The following is a 14,089-nucleotide window of genomic DNA, read 5'->3' as shown; positions in this document are numbered from 1 at the left end:
TAAGGGGGAAAAAACAAAAGTCACATATCCCCAGACTATTAGCTAATAAAATAAAGTAGGTGAAGATTTAATAAACCTAGAAATAAATTCCCAAAGTCCATAATTGACATGTTAGTTAAGGGAGTGACCTCCCTTAAATTTTATACATATGAAAATCAATGTAATCTACAAGTTAAAGAGATTAAAGTCTGTGCTACCCAACTACTATATTTGTGTCATTTTAAAACTTCTAAAAGAAAAAAGCAGGACGTTTTAAGCTGTTACCTCAGCTGAAGAAGAAACTAAAGGATATAGAAGTTTAATGAGGAAGAACCTGAACTGGGATCAAAACAGCTGTAGAAACTATGTTATAGTCTACTAGAGGCAAAAAAAGAAAGTTTTATATTGGCATTTAGGGAAATGAACTGGTAGGTAAAATATCAGAAGCTCCTAGTCTAGGAAAATGTCATTTAAATTTCAAGGAAATATGTTCCTTGAATTTTAATTCTAACCTTTCAAAAAAAAAAAAAAAAGAAAACTCGGAAAGGTTAAAATACTACATCAAATGCTAATAATAAAGGATATAAAATTGGAGACATGAAAGGCCATTCTTGTTATAAAAAAATTGCTGTGTTGATAATACCTCATTCAGACATAATGGAAGACTAATACAAAACTTTTTACAGGTTTTTTCATTAAATACTATTATTCTGCCCACTGAAGTTCATTATAAACTATAATGATTAACAAATCTAATTATCTTGACTTAGATAAAACCTTGACTTATTGAAGATTTTTAACACTGCCTCAACAAATACGTTCAATTTTATTCCAGTTCTATCTTAATGCATAAAATTAAAACTAAAGATAATAGTTTAATAATTTCTCTCATAGGCTTTCATCCAGAATTGGTCACTGGCATACCAGTTTCATTCAACTCTTTTTAAGAAATAAGGAAAAAGACAATCAAGATAAGATCAACAAGTATGTCACATCTCTCCCTACGTCCAGTTAAAAGGTAGGAGAGCAGTCTCCGTAAACCAAGGTGAATAAAGTGATCAGTACATTACTAACAAATTGGACTTTCTAAATTTTGTTCACAAAAGCTGAGTTACAGTCATCTTGACCATGTTTGAGGAGGTTGAAGGATTCGATACATTTTAATAATAACCTGCTTAGAATCCATGAAGGGAACCTGAAGTTTTCCAAAAATTCACAAGGATTCAAAAAAAGTGCTATAAGGACTCCAAGGACTAACTCATGAGACGAGCAGTTGTCAATGAAATTACACATTGAAAAGTTCAATGAACAGCAAATATCAACATCTACCCAGATGATCCAATTTATGATCAACTTCTGAGAATTCTACGTCCAATTTGTTCCATTTTGCTCCATTTTGCTCTTATTTCAGGTCACTATCAGCTCTTGCCTGAATTACTGCAGCAGCCTCTTAACACATCTTTACGTGCCCCATCCCTTCTCCACACAGTAGCTAGCCAGAACTATCTAAGAACAAAGGTAAAGTTCAAACTTCTAAAAGGGGCTTTACAAGGCCCTTTATGATCCAACTGCTTCGTATTTTCCTGGCTTCATCCTTTACCACTGCTATACGTACATCCACCCAATATACAAACACCAAGAATGTGTGTTCTTTCATACACACGCACTAGACCTCAGCCATACTCAGCTATGTGCAGATCCCCAAAAGCAACAGCTGCCCTTAAAGCCTCATGCTGCTTCCTCTGACTGGACTGTTCTCCCCACTTCCATCTCCTTTTTGGCTAACTCTCACTCATCCTGAGGTCTCATTTTAAATGCCACGTCCTCTGATACCTTCTTTGTTCAACTCCTTCCCTCCAACCCCATTTGATGAGCTTAACACCCTGCAGCTAGCCTTCACCTAGCAATTCTCACTCTGAATCATAACTGTCTATATACCTAACTTTCTGTCATAATATAGGGTAGAGGATGGTGTCTTATTCACTAATGCGTCCTCGGCATCTAACTCAATGCCTGACCCACAACAGAAACTGAACAAACTCATTCAGTGAATGTACTACGAAAGGTACTTCATTCAGAGGGAACACATAGCTGTTTTGAAACTCTTAACTAAAGAAATAACATACCTGTCTTTCCAACTCTTGTCCTGTTATGCCAGCCTCTACGTGAACTGTCAGATTGTTCTCATCAACCCAGAGGATTCGATTCTGTTGCAAAGAAGAAAGAAGTCTCATCTCCATGAACTACTGACATTTTCTCAGGAAATATAACTTCCTAACTCAAAACAGCAAGTGACAAGATAGTAATTAAGCAAGTAGGGTTACCCACATGAGAAAGCTCCACTTATCCCTGACTATAAAACATGACAGACGTAGTAACATAGGCAGTATATTGCACAGGAGTTGGTTTAAAACATAGACTGTCTTTATTCGGATATTAATTTGAATTATACTCTACCTCTTATCTTAGGTAAATTATTTAACTGTCTAAGCTTAGTGTTTCCTCATTTGTAGAATAGCAATACCTATTCATAGGGTTGATGTAAGGATTAAATGAGATACTGCACATGAAAAGCTTGCCATACACAGTTTCTGGCATTCTGCAAACAGTACCTGCACTACTATTAATAGTTAGTAATCACATCTTATTTAAGAATGTCAGAAGACGGCCACCATGAGATTAGAAAAAGACACCTGCAAAAACATTTGAATATAGTATAGTCATACGTCTATGGGGATACATTCTGAGAAATGCATCGTCAGGCAATTTCGTCATTGCGCGTAGAGTGTACTTACACAAACCTAGATAGTATAGCTTACTACACACCCAGGCTATATGGTACTAATTTTATGGGACCATCATAGTATATGCAGCCAGTCATTGACCAAAATGTTGTTATGTGGCACATGACTATAAATGGCATCGCTGCTTTATTTTCAATCCAAAATAGGACCAGAAACCCCAGGTAGAAAACAGAGCACATTCCTGCCTCCTGCTGAAAAGAAGGAACTGAACATTATTTGGCTCAAGTTACGAAATGCATGACTACCGAAAAAAATGTTTTTAACATTTTTAACCTAATTTTTATATATATGAATCTTCATGAATTACTTTCTACTATTAAGAACAGACTTCTTTCCCCCTCGATTCAGGTTAACACACCTGAATCTTCTTCTGGATGCCAGGTATGCTTTCTTTGCACTTTGATATGTTCAATTTCATGGCAATAACTAATGCATATAAGTCTAGTTAATAATAAAAAGGAAAGAATACAATAGACAATATGAAAATAGCAGTCTCTGCCTATATTCTAAATTTGGACACATACAAATAACTACACTGCTTAACTCACAGGGTTATGATAAACATTAAGTAAGATGATATATGTGAATGTACTTATTGTTTTATGTTAAAACTATCATTATAATTATATTCTCACAATAAGAATAGTAATTTCAATATAACCATGGCAAAATCAGGCTTTTGGTCCTGTGGCAGATAAACAAAGGGAAGTATTAAACTCTAAAGTAAAAAGACAGAATTTAGTAATCTAATGGTAACTTATAATAATTTATATACATCTCCCCCAGTAGACTGGCTCCTGAGGCAATTACATACACGTACTAATTATATACCTTGTACCTACCAGGGGTCTAAACATATTTTTAGTAGAACAAAGAAATTGAAAGAGGCAGAGAGGAAAACCATTTATGGGCACTCACAGAGAACCTAAAGAATATGTATAGACTACCCTATTATATCTAGCATACACTACCCAACACAAATTAACAATAAAACAAAAACTTTAGGGCCAATAGGTCTTAGTATTATCAGATACATTTAAGTAGAAAACTGGCACAACTAATTCTCATCATATTTTGTACACATTGTATCAGAAGTACACTGTGCAAAATAATGCACAGACATAACTTACTGACTTCAATGCAAATCACAATTATAAGTACCACCCATCCCCTATAATATTTGAGAGAGTTCAGTGTTAAAGGCAGTGAATATACAAGGTTTTTCTACAAAATAAATGGTTGGAACCTTGCTATTTAAAATTCTGCCACAGGGGCCGGCCCCATGGCGTAACGGTTAAGCGCGCGCGCTCTGCTGCTGGCAGCCCGGGTTCGGATCCTGAGCGCACACCGAGGCACCGCTTGTCAGGCCATGCTGTGGTGGCATTCCATATAAAGTGGAGGAAGACAGGCACAGATGTTAGCCCAGGGCCAGTCTTCCTCAGCAAAAAAAGGAGGATTAGCATGGATGTTAGCTCAGGGCTGATCTTCCTCACAAAAAAAAATTAAAAATATAAAATAAAATAAAATTCTGCCACAGAATTTTAAGCATCTACTCAATATAGACTTTTACTTATACTTTCTCATTTAATCTTCACAATAACGTTCTGCAGTATTATTGTCTCTACACATTCAGTAATAGATTTAGTGTTAAATTTGCACATAGTAAGGTAAAGGGCCCGAAATTCAAACACATTCCAAAGACTATTCCAGAACAGGCTACTCTTAAGCTATTTTCTAGGGAAATTGTCTTTTCTTTCTTTCTTTATTTTGGTAAGGAAGGTTAGCCCTGAGCTAATATCCATGCCCATCTTCCTCTACTTTATATGTGCGATGCCTGCCACGGCATGGCTTGATAAGCAGCACATAGGTCCACGCCTGGGATAGGAACTTGCAAACCCCGGGCAGCCAAAGCAGAGCGTGCAAACTTAACTGCTACACCACCAGGCCGGCCTGGAAATTGCCTTTTCTTAAACTCTGGGATAAGTACAAAGGTTAATGGGTAACTTTACAGTAGAATAATCAGGCTGTCACCATCTGAACTTGCTGATCAACTTTAGCAATACTAAAAGCAGACAACCAGCTATTACATGCCTCCTGATGTGATGTGACACAGAAAAAGACACCACGCCCTATGATATATTGTTGCTTAAAAAGAAATTAAAAGCTTTGCCTGAATTTAACTAGAGTTTATATCTAACTTCTGGTTTAGAAGACATATCGAGCCTAGAGGAAGAGTTAAATGACACCGAGAAGAAGCAACAGGCAAATCCAAAATTTGACATATTCTATGCTACAAACAACCTAGTTTCTCCAAAAATCACTAACATTCAAAAAGGGAGAAAGACGAGGGATTTAAATAAAACGAGACCTAAGCAAACAACCAAAAGCTAATGTGGGCCTTGTCTGATTCCCCATTTAAACAAATGAACTGTAAAATAATGACAATTTTGAGATAACTGGAAAAGTTAAATGTGAACTACATGTTAAATGATACAAAGAAGTACTTTTAATTTTGCCAGGAGTGATAATAATATAGCGAGAAAATGTCCTTTTTTTGTGAGGAAGATTAGCCCTGAGCTAACATCCATTGCCAATCCTCCTCTTTTTGCTGAGGAAAATTGGCCCTGGGCTAACATCCATGCCCATCTTCCTCTACTTTATACAGGACGCTGCCACAGCATGGCTTGACAAGCAGAGCGTCAGTGCGCACCCCGGATCCGAACCTGCGAACCCCGGGCCAGTGAAGCAGAGCGTGCCAACTTAACTGTTGTGCCACTGGGACGGCCCCTGAGAAAACGTCCTTTTTAAAACAGATACATAGAAATATTTAGGTAGAAAGTAGCATAATATCATGATTTGCTTTAAAAACAGTAGAGAAAAAAAGAAAGATAAAGCCAATGTGACAAAATGTTAATTATTTAATCTAGAAAATGGATATACTATTCTTTCTACCTTGGTGTTTGAAAACATTTCAAATTAATTAATTAATTTCTAAAAAATTTTTATAATGGAAGAATATGTAACCAGGAATATTGTTGACTATACAAAGATTAAGTTCATACCCAAATTAAAACTTAAATATGGCACAATGTCCAACTCTTGGACCACAATGAGCCAAAACTTCAAAAAATAATCCTATCATTAAAATTAGTTAGCTCCTCTATACTTCCACAAGCAAAACTACAACAGCATTAGTAAAACGGGGGGGCACAAGTAAGATAGGGTGATTCAAATTAACCTTAACTAATATTAGTCATTTTCTTTTTTAACAATACAAAACAGGTCATCTATTGTATCAATATTCTAATATATGCTTCTCAAATTATCAATTTCACAGGCCAATTTGGTAGACTCCATCAAGATATGTGCCTCAGAGTATGAGTGAACTTAGCTTTTGGAGATCTGAAGACAAGAGTAACATATAATGATGAAATAAATTTAAAACAAAATCGACAATATACCTTTTTAATGACAACTAAGACTGAGCCATAAAGATAATTTTTTAAACCAAATGTTATCTTCAAATACATCTCAAATTATCATATACCATTTGTGTAGTGTCCAAAGAAATAATTGTTCTTGTCTCATCTGCAGGACACATCAGGGCATATGAAACACTTGTTCCTCCTGCCAAAATAGGAAACAACAACTTTATGTTTAAATATTTTATTTTTAGCTACATTTCTAGGGCAAATCCCTAATACAAAGCATACAGATAGGCCCACTAGAAAAGTAATACCAATTTCTACTTTGGAAAATGTAATTTGCAAATGCTAACACACTATAAGCAAACTCACCTTTATTTTACGCTGCTTGCCAAAATGAAGAAATATTATGGAGCTGAAAGCAATGGGATATGGGTCCATCCCCTGGGCACACTCAAGTGAAGCCCCTAGCAATTTGTGGAACTCCAAAAACATGATTAGAAAAGTTCTAACCTAATGATTACTGTGGAGAGAGAGCTTAAAAGACAAAAAACCCATCCTATACAACTAGAGACATCATTATCTCCTTTCTACCATAATTATGAAATTCATTTATCATTTAAAATAATATCTTATATTCCCATACAAAAAGGCTTTAATAAATTAGAATATAAACAAGTTAAAATTGCCCAGATTATGATATTAAAAAACAAATTTATATGTTCTTCAGTGAAAAAGTAATTTTAATATAGAATAAATAATACATAGAAGTACTTAAACAATGTACTCCTGTTTTCTGTTAACATTTGTTGTCAAAGGAAAAATGCTTTCTTGATACCAATACAGAATAATACAGTGTTCTTAGTTCTTAACCAGTTCTGTATCACCACATATCAGAATAAATTCTTAATTGGTACTTCCATGTGTTTTGGACAGAAAACATGTGGAAGTCACCTTGATACAAGGTAAGAATTATGGGGAATAGTGATCTACAAGGTTCAGCCTAATTTTACAAGGGAAGACCATAAATTGCCACTTACGAACATGCCTGTGATCAGTAACCACTATCTGCTTGTCATAGTCATTTGAAGTCAGAAATATATTTCATTAAAAGTGGAATTATAGTGTCTTTTTTGCATGAATTCAATAGAAGGTATCAGCTGAAGAAGGAGTCTGAGGCTTCTGACTTATTGGAGTCCCATTTCCATTCCATCAATGCCTATTCAGTCAGTGAAGGCAATTTCCTTTGACTTGGTTAAGTTGTTAAAACAATGTGGTTGATGAAAGATCAAGGGAGATCAAATTTGTCTTAAAATGCAAAACAATGTCAACTTTCGGTATTAAAAGGTATTATTATTTAGTCATCATTGTCCTGGTTGATCTTTTATGCTGCATATGATTCCTTCTTAAAGGTTTATGTTGGGTATATTTTAGCCTTTGTAAAGTGATACTCTCTCCCTAAAGATAAAGGCTAGAAAGTAATTACTAAATCAGGAACATTTTCTTAGTCAGGCATTAAGTCACAGCTTCAACTAGGATCCATATGGGAAAGAGGACATGAACTAAGGGTAGGTACATAGTGTCTCAAACAGTTCAGGTAGATCTACTCAGAACAGAAATAAGCAGCATAAACCAATTTTTCAGAATAACTATATCATAATGTTAAGAATGTTTTTAGTGGCATGGCACAAATATTTAAAACACAAATATTTTAAATAGAAAGAACAAATTTACATTATATGAAAATTCAAAAGGCACAATACCTACCACCAATTGGTATGATACAAAGGTTATATTTGCACGCTAGATTCACAATCTTAACTACATCATCATGACATGCTGTTGAAAAAAGAGAAAATCAATTAATCACAGGGACATGAATAAAATCTGTGTAACCCTGCAAAATAAGAGTCTATAAAGTTTTTCAGTGTCAAAACTTTTTCTTCCTTTATTCACTCATTAACACATTAAATAGCTATATTAAAACAAACTTTATTATCTTCTTAACTTTACATTTTGAAATAATTTCATACTTTAAAAAAGTTGCAAAAATGGTATAAAGAATTTCTTTCACCCAGCCACCAGAAATATTAACATCTGACATAACTACAGTTCAATTATCAAAACTGACACTAATACAATACTCTTGTTACAATACTATTAACTAATCTATAGACCTGACTCAAATTTTGCCAATTGTTCCACTAATGTCCTCTTTTCTGGACCAGGATCACACACTGCATATAGTTGTCACGTCTCCTTAGTCTTCTTTAACCTAAGAGTTCCTTAGCCTGTCTTTGACTTTCATGACCTTGACATTTTTGAAGAGCACTAGTCAATTATTTCATAAATGTCCCTCAATTTGGGTTTGTATGTTTCCTCATAATTACATTCAGCTTATACATTTAAGCAGGACTTCCACAGAAGTGTCATTGTGCCTTTCTCAGTGTGTTACATCTGGAGGCTCATAATGTAGACAAGTCTCATTTCTGGTAATGTTAACTTGCATCATTTGGTTATATAGTATCTGCTCGGTTTCTCCACTATAAGAATGCTATCATTAATAGTATCTTGTGGGGAGATACTTAGACTATGTAAACATCATCTTTATCATCACACTTTCACCTACTAACTTTTGCATCCATTGATGATTTTTAAACAAATTTTAAAAATTTGTTTAAAATTTTAAAAATTTTAAAAATGTTTTTTAAACAAATTTTAAAATATTACACATAATATACTGTATATGAATTCCTTTCTTTTGTACACAAATGAAGGGTACTCTCTCTCAGTGTAAAAGTTACATAAGTAACAAAAATCTGACTGCTGGGCCAGCCCAAGTGGCCTAGTGGTTAAGTTCAGCACACTCCACTTCAGTGGCCTGGGTATGGTTCCCAGGCGCGGACCTACACCACTCCTCAGTGCCCATGCTTTGGTGGAGGCTCACATACAAAACAGAGGAAGATTGGCCACAGACGTTACTCAGGGCAAATCTTCCTCAGCAGGAAAAAAAAAAAAAATCTGACTGTGAAAGACTTTAAATACCAAGCAAGAGGTGCTAAGACTCACTTTGACTAGCAATGGGGCATCAAGAAGAGGAACAACATGGCAAAGAGAGTATTTTAGAAAGATCAATCTTCTGATAAAACATGGAATGGCATGGAGGAGAAAGAGACGAGGCAAGGAAACCATGCGAAAATCGAGGATAAAAACAAGACCCTGAAAGGGAAATAAAGATGCAAAGGAAAATATATAGGAACACCCATTTATGAAAGTAAAAATACTGTTCTATAAAAGTTGTAATTATCATTTCCCAGGGTTGCTTAAAACTAGGAATATATGTCCTTTGTATCATTCCAATTTTTAATGAAAATCTATTTTCAAGCTTTTAGGTTAAGCTTATATAAAGCTCACTGTTTGTGGTAAAAATTATTACTAAATGGAATACTAGTTCATTAGTAATTAATAAAATACCTGAAGATGTCTGTTAAAAACCTTTAACAAGGCAAAATTATTTCTAGGATTGTCACGTAATCAGAAGCTTTCCTTGACCATGTTATCTAACACAGCAATCCCTCATCCCACCATCACCCTATTTCACTCTATCTCTTCTTACTATGCCTTAATTTTCTTTATAGTACTTATTACCACCCAAGACATTATATATTTATTTGTTTATTGTTCTGTCTCTCTCCCCAACAAAATTGCATAACACCTGAGAACACAGATTTTTGTTTTGCTCACTGCTTATCCTCAACAGCTAGAACAGTACCTAGCACATATTTTCACAGGCCTAAAGTTCTGGTATTTAGACTGCTGAAAATAATGCATAAATACTAAATTTAATAAGTAATTTTTAACATATGTTATTGCTAAAGGAGACTTTATTTTTACAAGCATACTTACCACAGACAACATATATTGCATGAGTTACTAACTACTTGTCTAAACTAAATAAAAAGTAGAGATATCCACACTGTGTAAATGTCACAATGGTGACAAATCCTGCTTTAAAGATGACTCCAAATCAGGGAAGTTACATATATTAAAAATTCTTGCTCTTAGATAAGCCCTAGACATCCTATTAAAGCAACAGGTAGAATTCAGATTCAGATTATGGCCAGACTTAAAGACAGCCACAATGATATATTTCCTAAGTATGTGTATATATATGTATTATGCAAGATGAGACATCCCCTCCACTCTATGGAAATACCACATTGTCTCAAATCGCCATATTGTCTCAAAACTTGCCCTCATGCAAAGAAAAACTTGAACTTTATTACCAACAGGAAATTTACATTAAAGTTAAAAAACGGCCTTAGTGAACTGCTAATCTGTTGGGAAACAAATTATTTCCAAGAAGTCTTTATATAGAAGATTCAACAGAATAAAATTATAAAGTTGATTCAGGTACCAATACACTATTCATATAGATTCTTGATGTATGGAATAAGATAGCAAGGGGAATATTTTGTAAAAATTAACCTCTCAAGAGTGTATGGGAGGCTTTGAGGGACAAGAAACTTGAGGCATGAGAACCTTTAAGGCTATTGCAAAATTCCAGCTACACTGATAAGGGCCTGAATTGGAAATTGGGATGGGAAAAAAAGTGGAAAGGCAAAGTTGTGAGGGAACTAACTAAATGGGGAAGATTTCATAGAGCGAAGAAACTTTTGTGCAACAACTGACTAACTCCATAAGTTCCCTAAGTCTGGATTTTTTTTAAAAAATTGGATTTCTTAAAGCAAGACATACATTCCTACTATGATAATCTCTTAGTATGTTAATATTCAGATACACAAAGAAAATATCTACACTTAAAAGTTCTACTCAAGGGAGCAGAACGTGCTGCGCCCCCGGAGGAAGTGGGGAGAGGTAAGGAGAACTTCGCTCCCTCCCCATCAGAGCAGCGATCCCGGTCTGCGCGGCTCCCAGAGAGGGGGGAGGGGCGGCCCTCGGCGGGAAAACTGTAGCTCTTCGGGCTCTCTCAGCCAGTGGGAAACTCCCGCACAGAGGACTCAGAGGAGCCACAGGGCTACCATCAACATCTGAGCAACTCAGAGAGCGGATAAAGAGGGGCAAACGAGAAGCCTCCCACGTCAGGGACCCAGAGGGCAAAAGAGAGAGCTCCCCCCTCCCCGCAACCCGGAGTCTGCAGCTCGACCAGACCTAGCGATCCAAGGCAGACCTGAACAAACTGGACTGGACCCGTGGATCGCAGCGGGAAAAAAAAAAAAAAAAAAAAAAACAAAAAAAAACTGCGGATCGCAGCAGAAAAACTGGGGCAGCGCGCAGGGGGCTTAGACTACACAGCCCTTTACCACCAGACAGTGGCGGCAGGTGGAAATTGCAACCAGAGACTTCCAGGATGAGGAAAATCAAAACCAACACAGGAACCACAATGCAAAAATATATGAAATCACCAGACCAGAAACAAAATGACAAGCACCCAGAAATCAACCCCGAAGACACAGAAATCCAAAAACTAAATGACAGAGATTTCAAAATAGCTATCATAAAAGCACTCAACGAAATACGAGACAACACAGACAAACAATTCAATGAGATTAGGAGTTTCTTCACAAAAGAGATTGAAATCATAAAGAAAAACCAATCAGTGCTGATGGAGATGAAGAACACGATGGAGGAGATAAAGGAGAATCTGGAATCTTTAAAGAACAGAGCTGACAATATGGAGGAAAGAATTAGTACTTTAGAGGATAGGAATATAGATATACTCCAGATGGAAGAAGAGAGAGAACTAAGACTAAAAAGAAATGAAGAAAGACTCTGAGAAATATCTGACTCTATTAGAAAATGTAACATAAGAATTATAGGTATTCCTGAGGGAGAGGAGAGGGAAAGAGGAACAGAGAGCCTATTCAAGGAAATAATAGCTGAAAATTTCCCAAATCTGGGGAAGGAGCAGGAAATACCAGTAAGCGAAGCCAACAGGATGCCTATATATATTAACAGACAAAGGCCTTCACCACGACACCTAGTGGTAAGGCTAGCCAGGGTCAACGACAAAGAAACAATATTAAGGCAGCTAGACAAAAACAAAAAATAACGTACAAAGGAACTCCCATCAGGCTCTCAGCGGATTTCTCAACAGAAACTTTTCAGGCTAGAAGAGACTGGAATGATATATTCAAAATACTAAAAGACAAAAACTTTCAGCCAAGAATACTCTATCCAGCAAAAATATCCTTCAAATATGATGGAGAAATAGTAACTCTCTCAGATAAACAAAAGCTAAGGGAGTTCATGGCTACGAGACCCCCATTACAAGAAATACTCAAGAAGGCCTTCAGGCCTGAAAAAAAGAAGAGAAAGGGAACACAAAGCTTGGAGGAAGGAGAAAAGTAGGTAGACAAAATCAGAGAAATAGTAGATCTTTACCAGAATAGGTTAGCAACCACTTAAATACTAAACTCAAAGATCAAAGGAAGAAATTCACCAAAAATAAATTTAACCTCATCACTGTAAACACACAGCCACAACACAAGATAGAATAAGGTATAACAAGAGCAACTTAGAAGGGGAAGAGGAAAGTGACTGAATTGACTTAGTATAAGGAAATAGGAGGCTATCAGATAATGGACTATCTCATACACAAGATTTTTTGCCCAAACCTCAAGGTAACCACTAAACAAATAATCAAAGCAAAACCACATATGATAAACAAAGAGAAAACTAGAAGAATCATAAGACAGAACAACCAAACTGAATTGGCAGTCCAAAACAAATGGGACAAGAAACAAAGGAAATGCAAAAGAACCAGAAAATAAGTGACAAAACAGCAACATTCAGCCCTCATATTTCAATAATTACCCTAAATGTAAATGGATTTAACTCTCCAATCAAAAGATACAGAGTGGCAGGATGGATTAAAAAGCAAGACCCAACAATATGCTGCCTTCAGGAAACACATCTTAGCACTAAAGACAAGCACAGGCTCAGAGTGAAAGGATGGAAGACAATACTCCAAGCTAATGGCAAACAAAAGAAAGCAGGTGTTGCCATACTGCCAAAGTAGACTTCAAGATAAAACAGGTTAAAAAAGACAAAGAAGGGAAATATATAATGATAAAAGGGACACTCCATCAAGAAGACATATCACTTATAAATATATATGCACCCAACATAGGAGCACCAATGTACATAAAACAACTATTAACAAACCTAAAAGGAGAAATCAACAACAACACAATAATAGTAGGGGATCTTAACACCCCACTTACAGCAATGGATAGATCATCCAGACAAAAAGTTAATAAAGAAATATTAGACTTAAATGAAAAACTGGACGAGATGGACCTAGTAGACATATACAGAGCACTCCACCCAAAAACAGCTGACTACACATTCTTCTCAAGTGCGCATGGAACATTCTCTAGGATAGACTATATGTTGGGAAACAAAGCAAGCCTCAATAAATTTAAGAAGATTGAAATCATAACAAGCATCTTTTCAGACCATAAGGCTATGAAACTGGAAATGAACCAGGAAAAAAAAACTGGGAAAGTGACAAAAATGTGGAGATTAAACAACATGCTACTGAACAACCAATGGATCATTGATGAAATTAAAGGAGAAATCAAAAACTATCTGGAAACAAATGAAAATGATAACATGCCATATCAAACCATATGGGATGCAGCAAAAGCGGTCCTGAGAGGGAAACTCATAGCGATACAAGCCCACCTTAACAAACAAGAAAAAGCCCTAATAGGCAACCTTAAATTACACCTAACAGAACTAGAAAAAGAAGAACAAACAAAGCCCAAAGCCAGCAGAAGGAGAGAAATAATAAAAATCAGAGCAGAAATAAATGATATTGAGACCAAAAAAACAGTAGAAAGGATTAATGAAACA

General features: G+C 35.8%; 1 protein-coding gene across 2 annotated transcripts in view; it reads right to left on the bottom strand.

The window, feature by feature from the left end:
* The window catches only part of AGPS (alkylglycerone phosphate synthase), a 142,210-nt gene that overhangs the window by 82,710 nt on the left and 45,411 nt on the right, over positions 1-14,089 (bottom strand). For both annotated transcript variants that reach the window (XM_058549317.1, XM_058549315.1), the window contains exons 6-8: positions 7,976-8,047; positions 6,331-6,410; positions 2,106-2,186 (exon numbers count right to left, since the gene is read on the bottom strand). In XM_058549317.1, the coding sequence (XP_058405300.1) occupies positions 2,106-2,186; positions 6,331-6,410; positions 7,976-8,047 (233 nt within the window). The remainder of the gene's footprint in view (positions 1-2,105; positions 2,187-6,330; positions 6,411-7,975; positions 8,048-14,089) is intronic.

The sequence above is a fragment of the Diceros bicornis genome, chromosome 10 (genome assembly GCF_020826845.1).
Source record: "Diceros bicornis minor isolate mBicDic1 chromosome 10, mDicBic1.mat.cur, whole genome shotgun sequence".
NCBI classification, from domain to species: Eukaryota; Metazoa; Chordata; class Mammalia; order Perissodactyla; family Rhinocerotidae; genus Diceros; species Diceros bicornis.
Note: the sequence above shows the minus strand (reverse complement) of the source record. Positions and strands in the feature narration are given on the sequence as shown.